Source organism: Mastomys coucha, unplaced genomic scaffold, assembly GCF_008632895.1.
Source record: "Mastomys coucha isolate ucsf_1 unplaced genomic scaffold, UCSF_Mcou_1 pScaffold5, whole genome shotgun sequence".
In the NCBI taxonomy this organism is placed as follows: domain Eukaryota; kingdom Metazoa; phylum Chordata; class Mammalia; order Rodentia; family Muridae; genus Mastomys; species Mastomys coucha.
The window spans coordinates 86,460,107-86,487,997 of NW_022196911.1; the positions used below are offsets into that span (position 1 = coordinate 86,460,107).

The following is a 27,891-nucleotide window of genomic DNA, read 5'->3' on the forward strand; positions in this document are numbered from 1 at the left end:
AAAAAAAAAAAAACAGTTTCCCTTTCTGCTTCTATTTGCTCTGAAACAACCATTCCTGTGAAGTTACTGATTTATGTATTCGACAGTCCTTACCAATGATGGCTAAGGTCCATTCTGGATCCCTCCTGATGATACAGTGGTTCTAATGGGAAGATAAAGCATTGGGTGGCAAGTAAGTCCTGTTAGAAAAAGCAAGCGGGCAGATCGAGGGACTGACAGCCATGATGGTGATCAAAAGGAGGCATGGCATGAGAGAATGAAATGGAATGGAGGCGGGAGCTTTGTGGAAGAAGGGGACTTCATTCTGGGCAGGTGGGAGAGCCAACGCTGTAGGTTCAGTGTAGGAGTAGGCTTAGCATGTCTGAAGGACGGTAGAAAGATGAATATGGCTAGTAGATACAGAGAGAGTGACAAACATATCAATCAGCCATTAAGGCACCAAATGAAGAACCTAGTAAAAGCCAATCAACACCCCACTGCTGAACAGACAGACCTTCCCAAAGCAGAGCCCTAATTACACTTGTTCTTTGCTCCCAAAGCACCAACAGCTCCTCACTGTCTGCTAAACAAAAGGCCTCCATAACACTATGGCAGGTGTTTACAATAGTTTACAGCCAATTCCTAACTCAGTTTCAATTACTTTATTATTTGTGCTGAAGACGAAGTCCTGAAAAAACGATAGTCTAGGACCAAATCTGGCCCATCACCATTTTTTTTTTAAATAAAGTTTTATTGGAATATACCCTAACAATTTCTTATTACCAACGACTGTTTTCCTGCTACAATGGCAGAATTGAGTGGTTGCAACACAGATACAAGGCCATTTTTTAGGTCACCAAACCTAAAAAATAATTTGCTGAACCAAGCTGTAAGCAAACTAATTTAAAAAATTTCTTCCTTGTTTCTAACCTTACATTTTATCTTGTTACTTTGTTATTCCTTTCCTTTACAAAGTAATTCCTGTATTCTACCTTCAGGAACCTCCATTCAGGAACCTCCATTCTATGCGTCCTTCAAGGATCATTCCCTCCTCTCCACGAACCTTTCCTCTGTTCCTAGGGTAAGGACAAGAATGCCTCTCTGAAGCTGTTCCCACCCTAATCCACAGAACCTAGGCTCTGTTAGATTTGAAGGGCAAGTCAGCCTGATAGTCATTTGATCAGAAATTCGAAGGACTGCATTTGCTCAATGTGATGAACGAAGAGCCTTACAATTGGGGGCTGGAAGTAGAAGGTCCAACTCTGGAATGAAGTGCTGTGTAAAAAGCTGCGCTTGGCCAGCTGGCTTTGAAGATGGAAAGGCCAGAGGCTAAGCAATGTAAGCAGCTAGAGAGTCTAGAAGAGGAAAAAATAAAAACCAAAAACCAACCAAACAAAAAATCCTCCAAGAGCTTCTCTGAACCTCGATTATAGCCTAGAGAGACCCATTCTGGACTACAGGCTTTTAGAACTGGGTGATAATATATTTGTGTTGTTTTAAGACACCAAATTTGTGGTAACTTGGGACAGCATTTCTGGGAGACAAATGTTATTTCCTTCCTTTCAAATCCATGAACACCTGAAACTCTTCAGTGTCTCTTCTATGCTACAGTTGTATCGTATTCATACACACGTTGATTCTGTCTATACGTAGCTAGCTCCCTGACAGAGAAGCATATAGCTCATTTTACCCTTGTATCCACTATAATGACAACCATCGGTGCCTTGTGCAGAGCAAGATATCAAGAAATGATAACTAATGAATGCTTAGTATGTTTGAAAATTTGAAATGTACAATGTCCAAGAAATCAATTAGGAATAATTAGTGTATTTGTTAAAATTTCACAAATTGCTAATAATGAGTTATAAAGCTTAGGCACTCACTGGGGGCAAACACAATGAATAATGAATGCTAAAATGCTGTTTCCAGTAGGGGTTTTCAGAGAAGGACTAAGAGGAGAAAGGAATAAATGATAAGGGCATTTCAATTATTGCCAGATTATAAAAGGTGTGTGCCTTCATCTGACGAGAAGCCACAGGATACACACAGGACGGATGAGTCCATCCTGCCAGTATCTTTTGGGAACCTGACAAGCTCCTGGCATCTTCTAGCTCTGCAGCAGAAGCTCATATAAAACGATAGACAGCTCTGTAGACCAAGAAGAAATAAGGAGAACTGGGAAATGACTCACTTTCATATTAGGGCTTTAAGATTCGTTTCCTTTATAAAAGCATATCAGTCCTTTCTGTATTTGCACAGTGGATCCATCTGTTTCCTTGTACACAGAGTTTTCCTTTCCCCAGGTTAGAAGAAGGGTGTGTCCTTGCAGGGAAAGGTGACTTTTAGTTCCTTCTTCCTCATTATGGGTGAGATAACTTACTAAGGAGTTCATCAATCACTGAGCATCAACTATGTGTCAAGTGCCGGTGACAGGTGCTGGAGGACTGAGCTGACTGAGACCCTGTCACATGGCGAAGTGGAAAGCTGTGTCTCTGGAGAAGATGCATGACAGCATTTCTCACACAGAAGCGGCTGTCTGCTTCTGGAGGCTCCTGTCTTAATTAAAACTTGGAGAGGCTAACCTCTCCTCCTCTCACACTTCCCTCCATTACACAGAGTTAAGGGGAACAGAAAGGGTGTTTGTAACTTGAAATTTGATTCAAAGCCTTAAGGATATAATTTGTCTCCCATTCCAATAGAAGACAATTTTGAATGCCCAAGGAACTCTGTATTTGCTCTCCGAACGGTCATTTCCTCACTCAGGAGTTCGAAGACCATGAGTGCCGTTTTCTTTGTGGTGCAATCAGTTATTAAACACAGCAGCTACTGAAAACAATGCCTAGAGAGCCCTCCACGTTCTGCAGGGTGGGAGCCGGCAGTGGTTCAGGGGAGTCCTTTCGGTAAGATCTCACAAGGCTCCCACTGTGTGTGGGACATGAGTGAGGGCTCCGGAAGGTTGAAGACTTGGGCCAGACTGCCTCAGATCTTTGTCCTGTGAGTCTCCCAATAATAGCAGTTCAGCTCTTTGAACCCTTCCAGGAATAAGAAAGCCCAGCATAAAACAGACACTAAAGCCCTCTGCAGTGTAATCAGGTATGCCCTGTCACCAGGAAGGCATTCTACTGGTTACAAGCAGACAACATCTTGAACATGGTCCGAGGGAGGGGATTATATCAGACCATTGACATAGAAAACACAGGCCATGGGAGCCACCCACAGAGTCTGTCTAATGTATGATTTAAGATTTTTTCTCTTTATGCTACGTCACATCAGAATTCACTTGCTTTGCTAGTACTTTAAATATGCTTATTTTTAACTATCTTTAATGGTGTGTTAATAATTAAGTTAGCCCTGGCTATAGGATTTTGGACACATCCCAATCTTAATCTAAGGTGTCTGTCTGACCATCTTTGGTCCATCCATTTAAACATGCATGTTCATCAAAGAACTTCGTGGGGTTTGCCCTGATGTGTGCACTATATTGTCTCTTCTTTTGCTGAGACTAACTATGCTGTGGAGTTGGCTTCTTAGAATTTATTGCATCCCCTCCTTTCTAGTCTCTAAAAATGAGAACAAACTCATTTAACATAAGTTTAATGTAACACAAAACAAGATTAAAAAAAAAAAAACAAAAGAACATTGGGCTTTCCCGGACTCTGTGGTCTGTGTTCAGATGTGTCACCAGAGCTGCAAGCTAAGGAGACCTTCCTGACTGGGACATCCTGGCAGGCAACAGTTGGCAACCGAGCTGTGTACAGGCTGCTGCTGCTGCTGCGAGTCTACGCTTGTTGCTCGCTGTGGTTTCTAGTCTGACCTCCATTTCTATCATCTTGTCTGTCACTTCTGTCATCTTTGCTCACATCCAAGCTTTCTGCCCAGGAGCCTTCACCCAAGGCCTTCCTTACTAACGTTCTGGCAGGTCTATTACGTTGGAAGATGAAAGAATCTTCCATAGACAGACTGTAATCAGAAAGTTCAAAAAAAAAAATGGCGCCGTGCATCCAATCAGGGATGGATAAGACAGGTGACTTTGTTCTTTCAAGTCTTACTTCAAAAAGTAAAATGTACTTGCTCTTTAATACAGTTCCTCATGCTGTGGTGATTCCCAACCATAGAACTGTTTAATTGGTACTTGATAACAGTCATGTTTCTACTGTTCTGAATCGTAATGTAAATATTGGTGTTCTCCAGTAGTCGCAGGCATCCTCTGTGAAAGGGGATTGCCACGCACATGGTGAGAACCACTGCTCTATAAATACTGCACACACGGCTCCAGGGCATTGTTCATGTCTTGCTGTGAGGTTTCTATGCTGTTTTTAAGTCCTTTTTTTACATTAAAGAGATGCTTTACTTTGCAGAGGTAAGACAGGATTCCTCTTTAAGAAAAAGTTTAGAAGTTTCTAAGGAAAACACAACCCAGTCTTCCAACTGTTTGTGAGAAGGCCACGGTCATCACTGCGCTCGAGACCTTGTATTTGATCTAACACCTCTGAACCTTTGGAGCAGAGTCACCTCCTGCGGCATTGTGGGTATTCATATCTAAGTCATAAAAATTAGACAAACCTGCATTTTGGTCAGTGGTGTTAATTAAAAAACCTCCCTCCAACGCAGTCTTCTGGACTGCTTTACATTTTGAAGAACACATACTTCCACACCAAGCTCCTTAATCCTTGAAATGACCCCATGGTGATGATTCTTTGGAGTCATAAAGCTAGAATACGCAGATAGCTCAGACTTTCCAGCTATTAGCTGCAGTGATTGTAAGACTGTATGATTTAATATAGTTCTAAAAACAATTGTGACAGAATGTCTTACTCAGAGGACTTAATCTAGAGACTTAAAACACTGTCCTTTCTAAGCTTGTGGCTGAAGTAAATTGTCTGTGTGTGTGTATGTGTGTATATGTACTATGCACACAAGTGCAAGCACATGTGCCTGTGTGCAGAGGCCAGAGGAAGGAATAAGGTAACTCGCTCTATCATTGTCTACATTGCTCCCTTGGGACAGGGGTTTCTTACTAATCCTTGATTTGGGCTGTGAGCCAGCCACTCCCAGGAATCCTGACCTCCAGCACCAGCATTACAAGAATCCACATAGACATGCCTTGATATTTGGGGGGGGGGGCGCTAGGGATTTGAACTCTTTATATTTGCTCAGCAAGAGCTCTTAACCAATATCTTCATATTTCTATAGGAAATAGCACTTATCTCACAGGGTAGCTAAAGAGGCTACACTGAAATAAAAGCAGTAGTTAAATTGTAAGACCGTAAATTACAAAACTTAGCAAACTTTCTATATCAATGACCCTAGTTTTAAAGATAATATCTGAAATGTAATATTAATATCGTTCTGAATGCAAGGCCTGAACTTTTGGATCTAAATTGAACTGTTTTATTATATTAAGCAATTATGAAAGGTGTTACTGGAAACATTTTAATACAGTTGCCACCATGTTTAGAAGAACTGTTAATTCTTTGTCCTCATATAAATTCTGGAGAACACCTATTCTGTTATCTCAACAGAATGCCTTCAGTTTGAATGGAGACTTTTTTTCAGATTCTGGGGAAAAAAAGACTTCTGTCTGGTACTTGAGGCACTCTATGATTAAAATTAGTTTTGAGAAAAAATTATGGAAGAGTGATTCTTCTCTGACTATTGCTATCACCCCAGAACTTCTAAGGGCTTCTGTGATCTTAGGAGCAGTCTCTGTTTTTGTTCTCACTTTCTGTTTGAAATCAGTCCGTGCGAAAGTCTGTTAGCCACGTTCATACTAGGGTCTACAGGCTTCTTATTTGATTACATCCTAGACCTTGTACATCCTGAAATCCCCTTGACAACTTTATCCATTCCTTTGAGAGAAATGAAATCTCTCTTGTCTACCCATGCCTTAATAACTTGAGGCTACTGATAGCATACATGATTAAAGTGTAGATCTGAAATATGTTCCTGGAAATGATCTATGAAAATGCATCATATGTGGTAGCTTCGGGACTGACTCACAGTAGAAAATGGGTTCCATACATTAACTACCAGAAACTTGATGCGTTCTTGGTGTTATGACTCAAAGGCTGTATATATTTACTTCCTATGTGGCAACAGAAAATGGTAGATGCTGCTATATACCTGATAGCATTGAATATTTTCAGCATCCAACGTCTCAGGATTTTGTTTAATAAAAACAGCACACATTTGTCAATTGATTGATATGCAGTTCGGTCAATAGGGAGGTAGTTATCTAAGATCCAGGGTGATAAGAGACAAGTGTTCACTGCTACTGGACTTCAGGGAATTCATTAATGTAACACACACAGTTACCAAGCTGAAACATTAATAGTGAACTTCAGGTTTTCCAGCATCCAATACTTGATGGAGTAGCACAAGCATCTCTTTAAGATGAAGTTAAGTATTCTTTGCTACTCCAAGTCCAGCCCAAGTGACTGCCACCCCCAGCCCCATCACTGTATCCAACTAGCCTTCCTGTCTCCAACTTTCTGCTTATTACACTTCAGTGTAAGAATTGCCCCCAAAATTTTGAAATGTAGGTCATATTATTTTATCGCTGCTTGAAACCATCAATGGCTTCCTGTGACTCTTAAAATACAAGACAGTCCTTTGCAGTCATGTAAAGCGGCTGCCCTACATCTCTGGCCTTATCTCAGGGAACTCATCTGCCTGCTCAGATCTGCTGGTTGTACAGCTTATGTTTTACTGGCCCTCGAACACTTCAGGGTTATTCCTGCCTCAGAGCTTCTGTAATGGGCTGGGGAAGCCCTTCCCGTGGGTTTTCTTCCAGCTGAGGTTGGACTCCAGTCCTACCTTTTCAAAGGGACTTTCTTTGTCCACCAGCCTTAAGGAGCATCTGCACTTAGTTGCTTTATGTACTGAGGTGTGTAACATTTATCGCTCTCTGGGATTATGGGGTTTGCTTCTTTGATCTTTTGTTTATACAACTTGACCTGCTACATTTACACAGGCTGCTGGCCAGCAAGGCCCAGTGTAAGAATGATACTTTAGGCATTTTGTGATTTACATTGATATTTTAGTGTCTTGTTCCATTGTGGACATTCAGTAGTTTGTGAAGTAAATGACCGCCTTTTCAAAGGAGTGTGTGTTCCACTGTGCTTTTTTTCCTTTTTTTAAATTATGGAAATAAAATTTAACCCAGAACGAAATGGTTTTCCTTGAAGCTAACAATAATTAAAATTGTTCAAAATAAAATTCAATGTATTTTTTAGTAGCACCATACAGACCTTTCCATTTTCAATAATACAGTGTAATATATGTCTACCATTGGTTGGATGGTTAGAGTCTATGAAGATCTACAGTCTTAAATATCTGACTCTGGAAAATGAAGTCATCAGAGAAGAACTGGACCCTCCCATGACATGTTAGCTTTCCTCTCGGCTGGCAGTCACAGTAGAATGCACCCCCTAGCAGGCTGAACCCTTTGGCCACTTCTGAGAGAAGCAGGAGACACAGGCCATGGGGCTGCTTTAGGGAAGGCAAAGAGCTAATACCAATTCCAAACAGTATGGTCGGCATCCACTAATGGAATATGGTTTTTTTTTTCTCTTACAAATCAGGCTAATAATAAAAGTATGCTAACAGGAGTAATGAAAAAAAAAAGATGTAAGTGTCAGGCACTGGAGGACTGGAAAGAGAAGATGTGAAGTATGAACTTGGGATCTGAGAGAAGGGAGGAATCTAAGGGAAAAATCACAAAGGCACTTAAGATGTTACAGCACAGTCTTTCCACCAGGCTGGTGGCGGTGCACGCCTTTAATCCCAGCACTTGGGAGGCAGAGGCAGGTGGATTTCTGAGTTCGAGGCCAGCCTGGTCTACAGAGTGAGTTCCAGGACAGCCAGAGCTATACAGAGAAACCCTGCCTCAAAACAAACAAACAAACAAACAAACAAACAAAAAAACAAAAAAAAAACAAAAACAAAACAAAAAAACGAACAAACAAAAAGAACCAAAAAAATCCAACAAAACAAGCCCAAAAATGTGATCATTAAAAACATTATTAACATTAATATTTTTAAAAGATCTTTTAAAAGCTCTTGTGTATAAGTGTATGCATATACTTAGGTTTGTGTGTGTATTCTCAAGAATATTGCACCAAGTTACATTCCTACCTGTAGTTTGATTGTTTACTTTCAACTTTAATTAGTGGCAGGCCCAGATGGCTCCTACTTTTTTTAAATGACTAATATAGGAATAATTTAAGAAAAGGAAAGTGTATCCTTTATGAGATGATTCATGCCCCTTGTTTCCTTTGCACCGCATCACTTAGGCCCTTGCGTGTGTAGAAAATTTAGCTCTGTCCGCATCTCAAGTTATGTGAAATGCCAAAGGCTAAGACCCCAGCTACGATATAGTGTGGAGACACCCTTCTCCTTCAATCTTTTAAAGTGCACTCCCAATTATAAGTGCCAATTGAAACACACAAGCGGAACAGAAAGGTTTAAGCATAGCTATAATAGTAATTCTAAACTCTCCTACCTCTTGACATGTATGTTTTCTTGCTTTAATGCAGTGGGGTTTTCAATAAGCATATATACATTCATATGTATCTGTTTATAAGAGCTTGAATGAAATATATATGAAATTATGTTACATAGCTCTACTGGTTCTGATTATTGAATGGATAGAGGGACTTCCTGGTCGCGTACACATTTGAGTAGGTTGTTGGAGCTGCCCAGCTTAGGTCAGGGGTTGGCTGTGTGTGCCTGCGCTGTGAATGCAGGAGTGACACAAGAGCATATATGTGTAGCTGGAAGTGAGCTCGGACTGGCTGTTGACTGGAGTGACCTAGGACGAGATGTGACTGTGTATACTTGGTGCTAGCTCCTTCAACATTCACGCTAGTGTACTCCCATGTCTGTGTGATATAAAGCACTGTCTGTGCTTCTCAAGAGATCAGTACCTACTTGCCTTCTATTTGACAAAGAATCTGGGGGAAGTCTGCAGACTTCAACGAAGCCATCGCCTGTCACAAAAGAAGGGTGAAGACAGTTTCTCAGCCCTCAGCTGTGCTGCGCTTTCCTTTACTCATTAGCCTGCAGTCTGGAGCACAGGAGTGCATTCCTGCCAGGGCCCAGTTTGCAGTTTGCCCGTAATTACTACTGTTGTTCAACAGAAGAAGCAGTAGGCTAGCCCTTCCTGCTTTCCCACTACGAGGGCCTATCTGCCCCACCCTGAAAAGGGATGAGGATTCCTCTGTAATCTCTTCCCTGTTTTTATATCCTATTTTTCATTTCTAGGAGAACTTGAAGGCAGGAAATTAAAGGATTTTCCTTCTTTAGTTGTAAGTCAACCTTCAGCAGCTGAGTCATCTCTTCAGCCCTTACACTCACACTGGAAACTTAATGAGTTCTTATTTTATTAAAGGTCTCCTATGGGATAACTGGCAAGATATTTTAGAAATTATTTGAAATCAGAACTGGGTATTATTGCCTTCGTTTCGTAATAATTTTCTCAATCTCCACGTCTATCAAACAAAGACCACAGTTATGAAGCAGCAGTTACTTCCCGTGAAGGTTACACGAAGGTACCACAATGTTATCGGCCGTGAAGACAGTGATGGAGATTGGGAGAAGTATTTCCAGGGTTTCAATCCTGGCTGAGATGTCTATATTCCCACCGTACTGTCTTACTAAACACAACGGAACAGACCAAAGATCTCTGTGGCACCAATAACAACCGAAAAGTGCTCACAGAGACACTTTTGCTGCAGTTCTCACAAAAGTAATAATGTCACATGTTTCATATTCAGGACAGCCCTCATCTACCCCCATCCAAATGTATCCAAGGTGAATGACACTCTAGACAACAATGCAATACTAAACAGACAGAAGGGGATTTAAACTACTTATTGTGTCTAATCACCATGTCACACCACTACACCTCAGCAGCAGCATTACCCAGGCATGGAACATCCCCATCTCCATGCAACAGATAACAAGTACTCCATTTTTTTTTTTTTTTTACAGGAAGCAGCAGGGGGTTAAATCGTGTGTCCCAGGAAGTAGATGAATAACTACTGTACTCACTGGAGCTCCTCTAGGGAAGCTCAGAGACTCTATAGAGCAAAGTCTTCATGGATTCACAAACATCCTGACGTCTGTCTGCACAGTGATTGCTACATATGGGATCCTAGCTTGGGTTTCAGGAGTCTTCTGAAAATGGATGCAAAATGCATATGATTCAACATTTCCGGAAGGGGGATTTCACCAAAGTTCAGAGGAACTGATAATCTAGGAAAGGCTCAGGATTGTCTTCCAGACAGTCTTCTGAGTTTGTTATTACGATGTAAGATTCCACAATGGAAGAATGGATACAGAAAATGTGGTTCATTTACACACCAAGTACTCCTCAGCTATTAAGAATGAGGACATCATGAGTTTTGCAGGCAAATGGATGGAACTTAGAAAATTCATCCTGAGTGAGTTAACTTAGACCCAAAAGGACATGTGTGGTATGTACTCACTAATAAGTAAATATTAGCTAAAAAAGTACTGAATACCCGGGACACATCCCACAGGACTCAAGAAGGTTAACAAGCTGACGGGCTCAAGTGAGGATGCCTCAATCCCACTTGGGAGAGAGAAGAAAGCAGTTATGGAGGGCAGAGGGAGGGATCTGGGTGGGAGAGGGGACAAGGGGGAAACGATCAGGTATTGGGGTGGTGGTGCATCAGTAGTGAAGCTCTGAGGGCCAACAGAAAGAATGGAAACAGGCAACCTCAGGAGGTAGGAGGTGGAGGGATCCTCTAGAATGTACCAAGACCTGGGAGGTGAGAGAGACTCAGGACTCAGAGGGAGAGACCTTAGATGAAATGGCCAACAGTGGGGAGTTCTCCTCCAGTAGAAAGACAGGGTACAAAGTGGAGGGATGAGGTTGTCATCCCACAGTCAAAAACTCTGACCCAGAATTGTCCCTATCTAAAAGAACTGCAGAGACAAAAATGAAGAAGAGACTGAAGGAAAGAAGTTCAGTGACTGGCCCAAATTGGGATTCAACTCAAGGGGAGGCTCCAAGGCCTGACACTATTACTGCTGCTGTGGTGTGCTTACAGACAGGAGCCTAGCTAGCATGGCTGCCCTTGAGAGGCCCATCAAGTAGCTCAAAGAGCTAAATGCAGATACTTACACCCAACAAATGGACACGAGTCGGAGACCTCTGTGGTTGAATTAGGGGAAAGCTGGAAGAAGCTGAGGAGGAGGGCAACCCTATAGAAGGACCAGCAGTCTCAACAAACCTGGATTCCAAGATCTCTCAGACACTGAGCCATCAACCAGGCAGCATGTGCCAGCTGATATGAGGCCCCCAACACATATACAGCAGAAGACTGCTGGGTCTGGCCTAAGTGAGAGAAGACGTACCTAACCCTCAAGAGACATGAAAGGTCTGGTAGGGTGGGGGGTGGGAGCTGAAGATATACCCTCTTGGAAAAGGGGGAAGAGGAATGGGATGAAAAGCTCTCAGAGGGTGGACCAGGAGGGTGATAATGATTGTAAAAAAAAAGGTATAATAATAATAATAATAATAATAATAATAATAATAATAATAATAATAATGATTTTTTTAAAGTTGTAAAAAAAATGTTAGATCCAAAAAAACTTATCCTACAGATTTCCAAGGAAGAATTTTAGTGTAACATCCTAGAATGTATTTATATTAAATGAAAGTGGAAACCATTGCCCAAGTCAATATTTGAAATTATAACTTGAAATACTCAGATAGCTAAGGCAAAAGAAATGAGGTTGGGATTTTGGCTGACTGAGCTACTTCACTGTAGGAATTTTCTGTTTCCTGTTGTATACATTTAAAAAAAACCACTGCTTAAAGAAAAAAGCAAAGGAGCTAGGTTTCTCTGAATCATTGAAGTTAAAGACGTATGCCCTATAAAGCCGAAAAGCACTGACAAAATATGCCAACAGTAACAGCTATGCTTTAAAGACGACAGCATAGAAACCGCTGGTTTTAAACAGCAGAGCACATGTACTCTTGTGGAGGATAAAAAGTGCACGCGTCGGTTTTCTGTTCTCTTCCAAAGAAATTCTGCTGAATTTCAAATATTTTCTTTGAATAATCATGTTTGACAGAGCTAATGGTTAACGTGAGTGAGGTAATTAAAATTAATGACAACAATATCCACTGGGTTATGTGTATGCAGGTGTTTCCCTCTGCTGTTTCCACACAAGCATAAAAATGTTTATACATAGAATACTAGTCTACACACATTTATTAGAAGTGATTGAGTTCAGCCTCCCTAAGATGCCCAGAGAAATCCTCCATATAACCAATTGTTATGTTTTCTGGATATATAACTTTATTTTTTCAAAAAAATGTACTAGGTTACATAAAAATTTAAACATATACCCATCATATAAAGTGAATATTTTAGAAGCATGGTTTCCAATCTTTAATAATGTATCTGTTTAGTCAAATATTACCAAAGGGCCTGTGAATGTGAGTTCATCAAGCCAAGCAATGCTACTTGCCAGCCAGGTTTATATCCACAACTGAACATTTTGACAATTAGGAGAAAATTCTTTCTCTCTCTCCCTAGCATTTGCATTCCTACCTCCATACCCGTCTATTTATCTGTGCTTCCAACCTCTGATCATCTACCCATCCAGTCAGTCATCCACGCATCCACCTTTATGCTTTGGGTTCCTGGCTTAGAGAAGATCAGGAGTGGGACTGGACAATGGGATGCTGAAGGAGAACAAACAGCAGGTAGTGATGCTAAGGGAAGGGACAGATACAAGGGCAGCACGCCGTTCTGCTAAATGCCACATGTTAACTGACACACGGAAGATGGTATGTAGCCTTCATGACCAACTTACTGATATCTGATATGCTCTAATATGGAAAGTTAGATTCTTCAAAGGTAACCACAAAACTAATCTCTGGCTACACAATCTTTTTTTTTTTTTTTTTTTTGGTTTTTTCGAGACAGGGTTTCTCTGTGTAACCATGTCTGTCCTGGTACTCACTCTGTAGACCAGGCTGGCCTTGAACTCAGAAATCCGCCTGCCTCTGCCTCCCAAGTGCTGGGATTAAAGGCGTGCGCCACCACAGCCCGGCCTGGCTATACAATCTTTTTAACATGTGATCATGATACCTCTTCAGCCAGCATGGGGCCTGAGCCCCATCCCTGGAATCTGCACAGATGGACAGAATATGGTGGAAGTAATGCTGTGCAGTTGCGGAGGCTGGGCCACAGAGGCAGATGCATTTCTCTTCTGCTCATTAACCATCTGTGTGGGAGCTCTGAGCCACCATGCACGTTTTGCTTCCTAAGGCCTCCATGCTTGAGAAGGTACAAAAAAAGACAGATATTCTAGTCGACATCCCAAGTTGAGTAGCCATTTCGATGCCCAGCCTAGCAGACTCATCAGATGCCTGTAATGTCATGAGATATCTGCCTGTGACCACATGAGAGTCCCGTAGTCAGAACTGCTCAGCTACGCCTAGCAACTCAGTAAGACCGTAAGATAGAATCCTAAAAGATTTTAGCTGTCAAATTTTGGGGTGATTTGTTATGGAGTAACGATTAATAGGATACTTAACAATAACATTAGTATTATGTAGAAAGTTCCATTTTATTCATCTTTGTACCTTTTATGTTTGTATGTTCAGAGTTGTGAAGTGAGTGCAATTTAAAAGCTATCATGTTTGCTAATGTAGTGTTAGAACAGTAAATGCCTCTATAGCAGTGGTTCTTAATCTGTTTATCAAGAACCCTTTGGGAGTAACATATCCTGTACATCAGATATTTACATTACTATTCATAACAGTAGCAAAATTACACTCATAAAATAGCAACAAAATAATTTTATGGTTGGGGTCACCACAACATGAAGTTCTGTATTAAAGCATTAGGAAGGTTGAGAACCACTGCAAGAATCAGCTCTCTGGAACCCTCAGCTAACCGGGATCTCCAGCTTGAAGTGTCACAGTTGGACAACCTCTGAAACAAGTCTCAGTTGTTGATAGATTCTTGCCGTACACTAATTGGTGGTGTGAATAACCTGGGTCTTCACACTGGAAAGGAGGCACCAGTAGTGTAGCAGACACAAAGGTGAAGTGACGTAATCTGAATATGGAGGTTTCAAATTTTCATCCTGATATGTAGTGCTTAAGGAATGACTTCAGTTTTTACTTTGGGCCTCAGCCACCATCTTTGTTGCATGAACACTGTTACCTCTAAATATTTACTACATAATATAGAACTTCAAAACTAAAAAAATAAATTAAACTAAAAACATTTTTTTTTTTGGCTAGGAAATCTAGTAAATAGTGCTTTATACAAAGTTTATTTAATCTTTCTTTATAAAACTTCTTTTGCATAGGTATTATATTCATAATAGGACGACATTTAGTATTCCTTTCAAAAACCTTCCTCAGATTTTGTTTCTTTAATAACAATTGCTTCTTGCATAATGGATATCATGTATTTAAGTGTAATAATTAATTGTATTTGTAACATGTGGTTATGTTCTGAATATTACATTATCTTCATTTACTTCACGGCTACTTTTTCTCATCTAAAATTTCTTTATTATAGCTCTGTCCACGTATGGACTGTTACTGGTGACTTTGGGCTGGTGAGTATTGGATCCTCAGCTCGAGTGTGGTGCACACAGGGGCATCTGTGGAAACGCATAAGGCATTATTTATGACCACAGTGTTTGGGGTGCACTTTTGATGTTTATAGGAAGGATGTCATACCTCATTCCGGACTAACATATAAAATATACTTGATAGTCTTGAGCATCGATGTCATTCTGTCTTCTAATTTTCAAATGTCTGATAAGAATTTTAAGCTATCTGATCCTGGAGTATGATTTTGTTTTTAGACACTCTAATAATATGTTAGCATACTTTAAATGTGACTTTTGTAAATAATGTAGGAGTTAGGAAAATCATGTATAAATTTTCATTGCAGGGAAACAAATAGTATGTTGAAAACAGTTATTAAAAGTTGAAATGCTCATGAAGAGGCAGGAGTGCCTGGGGCACTGAATGAGGGAAATGGAGAAATGGCCAGTCATTTGGGTGCTCTCTGAGGATTCTGGCCTAGACACTGGGACTTACTTAGAAACTGGTCTGCTCCTCTAGTGTTGACTTGTGAGTTCAACTTGTAAGTTGTAGTGTTGACTGATCATACAGTTCCCACACAGTGCTGTTTGTTGTCTTGGCCTATGTTGGCAGCTCTGAAGAACAGGGAACTGGTTTGGTTTTTCCACAGCCCTTTCATGAATCACTCTGTTCATCGCCATAGAGTCTGTTCTTGATTGTTCATGTTATAATCTTTTTTTTCTCTCTCCTCATGGTTTTACTTAACTATTGCAATAGTTTGTTCTATGTTGTTTGTCTTTGGTTTGATCTTGTGAGAAAGGTCCTCAATACTTATCCTAGTCCATGTTAGCAATCGTTATGTAGCCCAGTCTAGCCTCAAAAGCCTAGAACTCCTCTTGCCTCAGGCTCGTAAGAGCCTTTAGATACAAGGCACCATGGCTGGCTATGTCTCATCAGTCCTTTCTATGCCGTTGTTGTTTGGACATCTTTTGAAGTTGGTCTGCACTGATCTGCCTCACTATTTCAGGTGCTGGGGTTAGAGCCCTGTGCCCCTAGGCCCTATCCAACCTCATTGGATGTTATGGCACCGATGCCATGTTTTTAAAACCTTCAGCATTGCTTTACCCTTCCTACTTCTAGTGTGATTATTTTATTTTATTTTATTTTTTTTGCTATTTATTTTCCAATGTCAGAGATACTTTGGAAGAAAATAGAAGTAATGGCATACATTAATTAGCTGTGTTCAATTTGATATCATCTTGGGTTCTTGAGCACTTTAAATAAAGCAAATATTTTTTTCCAGAATCACCACGTTAATATTTTAATGAGTAGCTAACAATATTACTGTAGACAAATATATTCCATGCAATTAAATCACCAGAACTAAGTTATTTCTTCTGCTTTGTTTAATAAATTACAGGAAGGAGGAGGGAGAGGAAGAGGAGGAAGAACAAGAGGAGGAGGAGGAGAAGAAGAAGTTGATGACGATGATAACTTACAGTCCATATCAAGCATGGCGCGAACAGATCTGACAAGCTCCTTGGATTCCAGAAGCAGGGTTCCTGGGAAGCTGCGTCCGTTCCTAGTCAGCAGCGGAAGTGAGGTCTGAGACGCAAGCATGGCTCTTCTTTCACTGCATGAGCAATGACATGGCTTTGAGCACACTGCACAGCAATGACATCCAGCCTGGCTAAACCTGGATCTGTGTCCATTATGTTTGCATAAAAATATTCCTATTTCTAGGAACACTGTGTTCATAGAGCTACATAAGAACTTGATCACATAGAATAGTGTTTCTGGCTTTACTTGTTTATTGTACAAGAAATAGGCATATTTTAACAAATACTTTGACTTTGTATATAAGAAGGAAGTAAATGAAGGATAGCCTACATCCAAAGTTGTTTGCTGGTCTTTTTATTTCATTTTGTAAAATTTCAAATTAAATATATAAACATGAGTTTATTAAACATGAGTTTTGTATTGCTTACAGAAATATTAGGTATAAATATGGTACATGCATATTTACTTAAGAAATTATCTTTTAAATTCTCCCATTTGTTGTTCCTAACTACACACAGCCGAAAGGCTTTATACAAATCTTCTTACTATGATATTTTATTTTGCTTTTTATTAATAATTTTCTTCATTGATAATTTCACACATGTAGATAATGTGTTTTAGTTACACTCCCCTGGTCAGCCTTCTTGCTTCCCTGCAAATGTGCCAGCCTTCTGTTTTCCTTGTTAGTCTTTCTCTCTCTCTCTCTCTCTCTCTCTCTCTCTCTCTCTCTCTCTCTCTCTCTCACACACACACACACACACACACACACATTCATTATTTTTCATTTTGTTTTGTGTCCCGGAGTTCAACTATACTGCCATCTGAAATAAATGCATTATGATTTAAGATCAACATTTTCCTAAAAAAGTTACACTAAAGCTTTTGCTTGAAGACAGATAACTTTATTGAAAATAAATCATTATCTACAACCCATTTTCTTAAATATGATGGCATTAACTCACAAGGATCAACTTAAGAATTCTCCACTTCAAACACACAGCCTTTACTCCGTGTTGAATGGCCAAGGCCAATATTCATACAGAAGTGTCCATTGAGACGAGTGAATAAGACTGTAACAGTGTTTAACTTTGAAGGCACAGCAGAAGCTGCTTACTATAGCTATTTAAAGTAGCCTTTTCCCCCCTAAAAAGTATTTTAAAGATTGGTTTTTAACTGATTATTTTTAAACTTGATACTTAATATCAAAATTTTGAATTAGTAAAAGTGAAAATGAGATGTAGCGGTACCCATAACATATAGGAGGGAAATATGGCTATTGAGCATTTTAAATTCCTTAGTAGAATAGTATTCATAGAATTCACAGAAATAAATTGTAAGTACTACAGTTAACAACAAAAATGCCAGATATTTTCATAATAAGAAATGAAACATGAAAATGAATGTAGAATTCAGCAGCTGGATATATTATTCCAAATTTGAAAAAAAAAAAAAGAGCTATGTTGACGCTTTTGTTGTTATTGTTGTTGTAAGAGAAAGTCTCACGGTTGCCTCCCCCAGCGCTGTTGACCAGAACTCAACAGAGATTCTCCTGTCTCAGCCTCCCAAGTGCTGGGCTTACAGGTAGAAGACACTCTGTGCGGCTGATGTTTTCTACTGAGCTGCTGTTTCCACAGTAGTATAGTTTCTGTTTCTGCAATTGGTGCTGGTAGAATTGGGCACAATAGGAACTATGGTGGTTATAAGGAAATAACTACTTTTAACATAGACCAGTAGGAATCTTTCTTCTGTTTAAGCTCTTCACCATACAGAAAAAAGAATGGAAAGCCGTGGCTTGAGACAAATGAGCCTCATCTGTATGTTTGTACAAATCCCTGGAAGGAGGACTCCTGGAGTTGGCAGTGCACTGTGAATAGTCACAGATCAAGGTGCGGCCTACAGACATCCTGCCTTTATTTAGTTCTCGCACGTGGCTAAAAGGAAAGAGGCTGATTGGGTGACTATGTTTTGCAAAATCCTATTTGATGCAATGATCTGCTGAGATGGGCCTGATCTTCAGCAGAGCACCCACCACCAGCAGCTTATCCACACAAGCAGGATGTGTGACTTCTCAATTTCAGAGTACAAAGCTACAATGGCTGTCTAAGTGCTTCTAGCAGTTTCTTAGAGAGATAAAACCCCAAATCAGCAGCATGCTCTTGCACTTACTTCCAAATATTTTATTTAAGGGCATCCAAGGGGAATCATGTAGCATTCTAAACCCACAAGAATATTTTAGCCGCAATTTTTACATGAAGAACTTGCTGTGTTCATACTCGGCGTCAAGTAAAGTATTCTTACCTTAAATTTGATAAGGGAGCAGAACTCTCCAAAAGTACTTCTTGAATAGCCTAGTGGCAGACAAGATGGTGGAGGAAGTTTGTAAGTTTGATAGCTTAAAACAAAACAAAACAAACAAACAAAAAACCAAATAACAAACTTCACTTGATTAATTAATATTTACAATATCAATCTTCATCAAGTCTGCAGATGCTTCTATTATGGTGGTGAAGACAATTATATTGACATGCAATTATATTTAGACATAATTATGTGATATTTATTTATTTAGAATATTTGCATTTAATTTGTGCGTGCGTGCGTGCGTGCGTGCGTGCGTGCGTGTGTGTGTGTGTGTGTGTGTGTGTGTGTGTGTGTGTGTGTGTTTGTGCAGATGCCTGCAGAGCCTAGAAGTAGGTGTTGGGCTTCTTGGAACTGGAGTTCAGGGGTTTGTGAGTCTCCTGACATGGATGTTGGGAACTGAATTCAGGTGTTTCACAAGAGAAGCAAGGCCTCATACCTGGAAAGTAAGCCATCTCTCTAGGACTTCATGAATTCACTGTGAATACTTACCAAATTATGTTCACGTGGTATCAGGATTTTTAGGAAAGTATTCATTAAAACATAATATATTTTATTACATAATATATTACATATAAATAATATTATATATAAATAATATAAAATATATTAAATATAACACATATGTATAAAACAATGCTAGCCATTCTTTTCACTTACAAAAGTAAATGTGAATCTGACTACAAGTAAGAATTGCTGTTTTGCAAGAGATGTTTTTGAAGTCAAAACATAGTGTGGTGACACACTATGACATTTCTCTGTGACAGTAGTACACACTCCCTCTTCCTCCCTTCTTTTCTTCTGTTAGTACTAGGGACTGAACTTAGGGCCTCATATATGCTAAGACAGCATTCTACCATATAAGTATATTTCTAACCCTCCTTTTAGCTCTTTTATTTTGAGACAGGATCTCATTAAGGTGGCCTGGGACTCACTTAGTAGTCCAAAGAGACCTTGAGTTTGGTTTCTTTCAGCCATGCCTTCAGGCCTGGCAACGTTTCTTAGAAATAATGTAATATAGTTATTCCTGTTTGTACAGGGGATTAGTTTCAGGATCACTGGGTCAATTAAAATCCACAGATGCTCAAATGATAGCTATCCATCCATCCATCCATCCATCCATCCATCCATCCATCATTCATCTATCTATCTATCTATCTATCTATCTATCTATCTATCTATCTCCTATGGATTCATGAAATTTAGAACCCATTTATAGAGAGAGGTAATCAATGAAATAGTAGTCAATTGACAATCAAGAACAGAGACTCTCTTTCTCAAGTTCTGAACACTTGCCTGGATAAAGATGACGAAAACAGCACTGTCTCCATTTCTTCAGTTTATAAGCCATCATCTCTACATGACTTATAAAGAATACAACATAGTGTTTATGCAAATGTTTTATAGACTATTGTATTCCCAGTAAGGACAGGATATTTTCCTTAGTACACAAGCCAGCACCTCAGGCCTGAGCAGACAGTATATAGATGGGAAGTAAGGTGAGTGCCATTCTGGAGAGTACTGGGGAGAGACAGTGTCGCCTCTAGGAGGCTATAGTTCTGGTGTGCTTTGTGGGACTTCCTGTGGTTTTGTTTAGTTCTTTTCAATCATGGTTGGCTGAACTCATTGTTGTGGAGTTCAAGGAGACAGAAGCTCAGCTGTAAGAGAAAACGTACCTCTACAAAACGAAGGAGCCTTTCAGTGGATGCCTTAAATGTTTTCCGAGCCATTTCTGATTTTCGCAACTGGCAGTCAAGAACGGTGACTCTCTTTCTCAAGTCCTGGACACTTTCCTGGATAAAGACAGCAAAAGTAGCACTGTCCCCATTTCTTCGATTTTCAAAACCTTTTTGTTGGTTTTAGTTTTCTTGAACTGATAGCTGGTATTACCATTTCATTTACTATCTCTCTTTTTACAAACTGATTCTGATTTTGAGGAGATGTGCAATATAACTAATTAAATTTAAAAGTGAATTTACACAGATACTTTAATCTAGGACATACCCTGTATATGATTTTTACGGGTTTTTACAGTGACTTACATTCAGCTTAGTGTTCTTGTTTTTGCTTTTCTTAACTTGTTTTAACACAGGGTAGTAGAAAGCCTTTCATGGGTAGCTTAACTATAAGTGGTGGCTATGTATACACATATGCACACACACATAGATAATAAACTCTAAATAAGGTTGGTTCTATGAAGAACAGCGGCAGTGCCCTGTAAGGCATGGTGATAAGGGAACACTGAAGCACCATTTTCTCTGAGGCACATCCTGATCCTGGAGGTCCATACTGGGGGTTTCATCAGACACACAAGGCATGCAGAATTGTGATGGGGAAATGCATGAAGCAATTTTCATAGACTAGGTATACTGATTTGGGCTCTGCTGACTAAAAAGTCTCTCCTGAATAATTGCTAACTATTAATCCCTACCTAGTAACGCTTAAACAGTAACTGCTAGAGACAGAGGAGGAGCTTCAGGGGCTGGATTTATATCATTTAGATGACATGAAAATTCATAACCTGAAAATATTACTTAAATTGGTCCTCGGTTAAGAAAAGCAAATAAAACTGCTCTGGAAACTATTTTCTAAAATTGAGATTTCATACAATGTCCATAGTTGTGTGCAAAAAGAACACAAACTTACAATGAAAAGAGAAATCACTAAACACGAAGTATGTTTTGTGAATTGACAATCAGATAATTAATAACTGAATCTAAAAGAGTGTATAAATTAATCAGGTACATAAACATAAAGTAATTAAGTTTTAAAAAAGTATAGAAAATATAACAGCACAAGAAACTCAAAATAGATCCAATGACATAAAAAGTCAAATTTTAATAATATAGTCACTATTAAGTTAGAATACAACACGTAATTCTCTATTTCATAGACCTAAAAAGAAAATGGAGAAACTGGAAAACAGGAGTAGTAAAGGGTCTGAGAACAGAGGAGAAAGGTAAAATTTGGAATAGAAATGAAGGCGAAGTGAGAGCACAGGCGAATCTCTTGAATTACCAGAAAGAATCCAAGGGAAGCAGCAATGGGGCTGGAGACAGGCCTCATGCTTAAGATACTTGCTGTTCTCATAGAGGACCCAGTCCAGGACCCAGAAGATACAAGGCAGCTCACAACTGGTTGTTATTCCAGGTCTAGGGGCTCGACTCCCTCTTCTGTCCTTAGCAGAACACCATATATGGTACACATTTTTGTAGGCAAAATGCTCATGCACTTAAAATGAGTAAGTAATGTTTTAAAAAGGTGGGCATTGTATGCAACTTTAATCCCACACTTGAGAGGCAGAGGGATCTGTATGAGTTCAAACTTAGTGAGAGAGAGATAGAGAGCGAGGGAGGGATGGAGGGAGGGATAAAGATAGATAGATATGACAATCAGAGGATGACTGTTTAGGGCTTTCCAGACGTGGCAAGATAATGATCCTTGGATTAGAAAGTTCGATGAATCTCAAAATCTCAAACAGCATACATTATAATAGACCAGATCAACAAATGACTCATGGGGTTTAAAATCGACTATCAGAGGCCGGGCGGTGGTGGCACACACCTTTAATCCCAGCACTTGGGAGGCAGAGGCAGGTGGATTTCTGAGTTCGAGGCCAGTCTGGTCTACAGAGTGAGTTCCAGGACAGCCAGAGCTACTCAGAGAAACCCTGTCTCAAAAAAACCAAAAAACCAAAAAACCAAAACCAAAAAAACAAAAACAAAAACCCAAAAATCTGACTATCAGAAACCAAAAGATCTTGAAATCATATAGAATAAAAGACATTACAAATGACTAATAGCTGACATGACAGCAGGAAATAAAAACAGTGACAAAGTTACACAGTAGCAACTCTCTAAATGTATCTAAATGTATTTTAAAACTTCAAAATCAGAATGTTTTTTTACAGAAACAAAATGGAGAACTTACTATCAAAAGATCTTCAAATGAGTTTGAAGCAAATGTTTCAAGAAGCAAGAACGTCTGAGATGTCACTGTTTCAGAAAGCAAGGTTGTCTGGGATTAGAAACAAAGGGAATAAACATAGGGTCTGTCCACACCAAGGTGGAGCACACCAAGCCACCTACAAAAGTGGCAAAGGCAGCACAGATCGAATGTGCTGCCAGCAACAGCGATTAAGGCCGAAAGAGGACTAGAATTATGTTAAAAAGTGCTTTTACTATGTAGATGGGGGATTGATTAATTTCATAACAACCTAATACAGAATGCCAACATGATGGCATAAGCATTAAAAATTAAAGGCACAGGGGCTCAAGAGAGGTCTTATCAATTAAGAGCACCGGCTGCTCTTGCTCAGTTCTGATTCCCAGAACCCACATGGTGCTTTGTTAACAGGATTTTTGCCAAAATAATGCCAAAAGTGAAGGGAACTCCTGCCAAAGCTGTAGCTGTGGAGGCCCAACTGCCCTCACATGAGACCTCCAGGAGAAACGGGCTCGACCACTATGCTACGCCAGCATCGAGTTAACTTGAGTGCTGAGCCAGCCATGGAGACAGAAGACAATGTGCGTGTTCATCATGACCGTCATGGCCAACATGCATCGGATCAGACAGGCTGCGACCTTGATCAAACCTGATGCAGAGAATAAGGGGCTGGCCAACTGGCTCCTGGTTACAAGGCTCTGGATGTTACAAACAAAATTGGGATCATCTAATCTGAGGCCAGATGCTAATTCTAAAGACACATTTGCCACCATAAAAATATTGGAGACAGTGTATAAATTTGAAACCAGCAAAGGGAAGTATACATAACTGGGCAGGACACAGAAGAAATATGGATTAATACAAACCTCCAATGAAATAACTTGAATATATGAATAGCTACAGTTAAAAAGTAAGACAATATAGAAGAAGACCAAGTGCTTTCGTAAGGGGAAGGATATAAATGGAAAGTTAAACTACAGCTCAGCAACTGATAAGTGCGGGTGGGGAAAAGATCCAGCTTCACACATGCCACAGACATAACTGAAAGTTGAAAGTAAATGAATATTTAAAAATACGTAGGTAAATATTCAACAACAGTATGAACTATTATAGCATCAACAAAGAAAGAAAGTCGTAATGGAAAGATTTACAGATGCAAGAATCCTAACGTTTTCATAAAAGATGGACGTATAAGTCTAAGCTTTACTGTATCTGAAGGCACTGTTTCAAAACACAGAAATAACATTAGAGGAAGGAAATCACGAGAGAGGGAGTATATTTTCCTGACAAACTGATGGTTTAAGACATTCCTATCAACAGAGAGGAGCTGAAGCTGACGGCCTTGACATTGTTAACTAGACGGAACAGCACCTCACGCGGCAGAGAGCCTATCGAGCTCACTTTGACCAAGTGCACACTGACCCATGAAACAAACATGAGCGAATTTTGTAGGGTTATGATCCTATAAACTAGATTCTTTAAAAACCTTTCTGTGCCTCGGGGCTAGTCATAAAAAAGGGGCAAAAAATTCTTCCCAAGGTAATACACACACACACACACACACACACACACACACAGTGACCTTACAGTAAAAATTGCAATCCTTTTTAGATGCTATGATCAGCACTAGGCAGAGTATGTAATAAGAGGGCTATGTAGCCAACACACTTTTGGAGTAAAATAAGTAGACAGTATGATCAGACTATCAGAAAAGACAGCAAGCAACAAACTGTACCATTTGTGGTCTATTGCACTGTAAGCCAATGGAAGAGAACAAAGAGCCCCATCCACAGGGGGAGCCTTGATTTAAGGCAGAGATGACCTGCAGGTGAGCTAGCAAGGAGAGTTTTCAGTGAAGGATCAGGTAACGTTCATTTGGAATGATGGAAGAATGAGTTGGTTCTTTATCTCATATAGTGCTACAAAACCAATTGCAGAAGTAATCAAAACTTTATGATTTCTAGAAGCAAATATAAATAAGTATGTTTACATCTTTGGAGATTGAAGGATTTCTGAAAAGAGATAGGGGAACTGATAAATGTGGTGGTCTGATTAAGAATGGCTCCCACAGGCTCAGATATTTGAATGGATAATCCCCAGGGGGTGAACTGTTTGGAAAGGATCTGGAGAGAAGTGGCATTGAGAGCATGCATGTCATTAGAGGGCAGGCACTGAGGACATTCCCAGCTAGCTTTCTTGCTGCCTGACTTTGTTGATCAAGATGTAAACTCACAGCTGCTGCTCCACTGCCACTGCTGCCTGCCTGCTGCCATGTTCCCTGCTGTGACGGTCATGGACTCCATAACTCCGAAACTCAAATAAACTCTTTCCTCTATAAATTCCCTTGGTCATTGTATCATACCACAGTGATAAAAAAAACTAAGACAATAAGGCCAGAAAAAAAAAAAAAGCTCATTTCATTATAGAGCAGATAAGGTAGGCCATAGGTTTGAGAGAGTAGTTCTATAATATATAAATTAATAAAGGATTAGCAATCAGGAGATTCACTTCACGTCTCCAAGCAAAACACAAATAACCGAATGGGAAAATAACCAAAAGATAAAAAAAAAAAAAGCACATTTTACTGAGAAAAATAAATGATGACTGAATGCATAAATGTATGCTCAACTGGTTATCGCTGGCAGGGAAGGGCAAACTGCAGGTTGACAGCATTTGGGGATATAAATGACCCCATCATGGTTGACTTCAAACTTCCAACATCCATCAGTGAACATGGCATTGAGAAGAGACAAGTTCTCATGGGCCAGCGCAAACAGTATGTCAGTCATGGGTAACTAGGAAGATACAAATTAAACTATACTGGCTTAGCAATTATTACAGCAAAAAGATGGATAAAAATTCAAAGTAAAAGAAAGCCAAAAATCAGCAAGACATAAATGGCAATTCTCAACCATTCTTTCCGGGAGTATAAATTAGTTAAAAATATTTTCGGTCACAATTTGGCGTTTACTTATAAAGTTGAACGTACAATTATCATTCAACCTGGCAATACTACTTTTCATGGGTAGCAGTTACACATGTGGAGAAAGTTATATGTATCAGAAGGTTCTCAGGAGCACAATACACAGTAGAATAATGCAGAAATAACAAGACTACCCATCAAGTACAGAATGGATAATGGCGTAGTGTTAATTCATGCACGAAGAATAAAAAGACAGTTAAAACCAGCTAGCTACGCAGTAAGCAGGCAAAACCAAACAAACAGGGAGTAGATCTATAAATAGTAAAACTATCTGAAAAATGGCAACCACTAAATCCCAGGAAGTAGCAACCTCTGAGGGCAAGGCAGGGGATGCAGTGTGGAGAGGGACGCCGGGCTCTCCACAGGTATTCGCAATGCTTTCTTTCACTCTTTAAAAAATATTTTTACTTATGTGTATGTAACCATGCCTTTGTGTGGTGTACATGTGGGTGGGGTTGTCCATGGATGGCAGAAAAAGCCATCAGGTTCCCTACAGCTGGATTAATAGGTTGTGAGCTACTTAACCTGGGTGGAAGGCAGAGCTTGGGGCTTCTGCAAGAGCAACAAGTACTCTTAACTACTGAGTTATCTTTTCAGACCCACTAATGTGTTATTTCTTATGTTTCAGATGCATTTTTAAAAAGTCAATATACAAATCAGAAAATATGTTGATAACTTAAGGGAAAATTATAATAATAAATAAAAGCGTTATTACAGAAAGAATCTATGTCTAACCAATAAATATTTAGGTGCTCTAGAGATGGCTCAGCTGGCAAAGAGCTTGGTCTGCACCTGATGACCCACGTTCCATCCCCAACACTCATGTGAAAAGCCAGGTGGAGTGCACACTTTTGGCAAAGCATCCCTGGAGAGGTGAAGGATCTCTGTAACTGCAGGTCCCAGGGAGTCTCTGTAAACACTCCCATCATCTTATCCTGAAAAGATGGATAGCTGTCTAGGAATGACACCTGAGGTTGACTTCTGGCCTCCACATGCAAAGTGCACACACATGCACATACACTTACATGCTAGTCAGCATGAAACCTTCCCCACATTAAATAAACAAAATTAAATATCTGAAACTTTGTTTTGTAGTATTTAGGTCAATAGATCCTTAAGCAATCTCACACACCATTTAAAAAGTTACTTCTTGCTGGCATCCACAATAGTGTTTAGATTTGATGATTGAATGTGGGAAGGATTCCCAGGTGGAGTAGTCTCTGAATTGTCCTTCCTTTAGTCTCTGCTCAGTGCTGGATGACAGGAGCCTGATATAGCTGCCTCCTGAGAGGCTCTGACAGTACCCGACTAATACAGACGCAGAGGCTTACAGTCACCCATTGGACTGGGTACAGGGTTCCCAATGAAGGAGTTAGAGAAAGGACACAAGGAGCTGAAGGGTTTGCAGCCCCTTAGGAGGATCAACAATATGAACTGACTAGTACCCTTAGAGCTTCCAGGGACTAAAAGTCCAACCAAAGAGTACACATAATGGGATTCATGGCTCCAGCAGCATGTGTACAGCAGAGGATGGCCAAGTCGGTCATCAATGGGAGGAGAGGACGTTGGCCCTGTGAAGATTCTATGCCCCAGTATAGGAGAAATGCCAGGGCTAGTAAGCGGGAGAGGGTGGGGTGGTGAGCAGGGAGAGGGGGGAGGGAACAGAGGTTTGTTTTAGGTTTTGTTTTTTTTTAATTTAATTTAATTTTTTTCTTTTTTTTTTTTGGAGGGGAACCTGGGAAAGGAGATATTGTAAATAAAGAAAACATCTAAAAAAATTAAAAAAATAAAACGTTACTTCTTTTCTACTGGTCTTAAAAATTGGAAAATATTGAATGTTGAGGTGCTTATGTTTAATATATCTTCTTTCAAAAAAAATGAAAAAGAATGATTTTAGAGAGGTAGTGTGGGTTCTTACTAAAAGGACTGACTGAGATCCCCTTAAGTCTACAAAGAAGGAGAATCTGAGTTAATTATATTACCAGACAACTTAGGAACAGAATATGCCTCACTGGAGAAGAGTGCAAGAACCTAAACTACATACAGGATGCCACATGGGGGGCTGTGGAGATGGCTCAGTGGGTAATGGTGCTTGCTGTATAAGCCTGAGGATCTCAGTGTCCCCAGGAACCCCTGTAAAGGCTGTGAAGAGAAATAATGAGAAAACATTGTCCTCTGATGTCTGTATACATAGTGGGTCCCATGCCCTCCCGCCTCCAAACACCCCAGCACACACACAGACATTTTTAAATATTTAAAAACTAAAAACAAAAAAAAACAAAAAAACAACAAAAAACAAAAAACAAAAACACTTGATAATTCTGTGCAAATCTCTTAAAGTATATTAAAAGTATATTACTTAAAAGTATATTACTTAAAAGTACAGAATTAGGGAGTAGTTCAACAGTAGTGCCTAACAGTGCTAGCCTAACATGTATAAGGTCCTTCTTTAACACCCAACACCATAAAAAAA

General features: G+C 39.8%; 1 protein-coding gene across 4 annotated transcripts in view; it reads right to left on the bottom strand.

Annotated features, from left to right (window-relative positions):
• Stxbp4 (syntaxin binding protein 4) overlaps positions 1 to 27,891 on the bottom strand; it is a 151,454-nt gene that overhangs the window by 42,431 nt on the left and 81,132 nt on the right. For all 4 annotated transcript variants that reach the window (XM_031353896.1, XM_031353894.1, XM_031353897.1 and 1 more), the window contains 3 exons: positions 20,167 to 20,283; positions 18,431 to 18,480; positions 16,072 to 16,205 (listed from right to left, as the gene is read on the bottom strand). In XM_031353896.1, the coding sequence (XP_031209756.1) occupies positions 16,072 to 16,205; positions 18,431 to 18,480; positions 20,167 to 20,283 (301 nt within the window). The remainder of the gene's footprint in view (positions 1 to 16,071; positions 16,206 to 18,430; positions 18,481 to 20,166; positions 20,284 to 27,891) is intronic.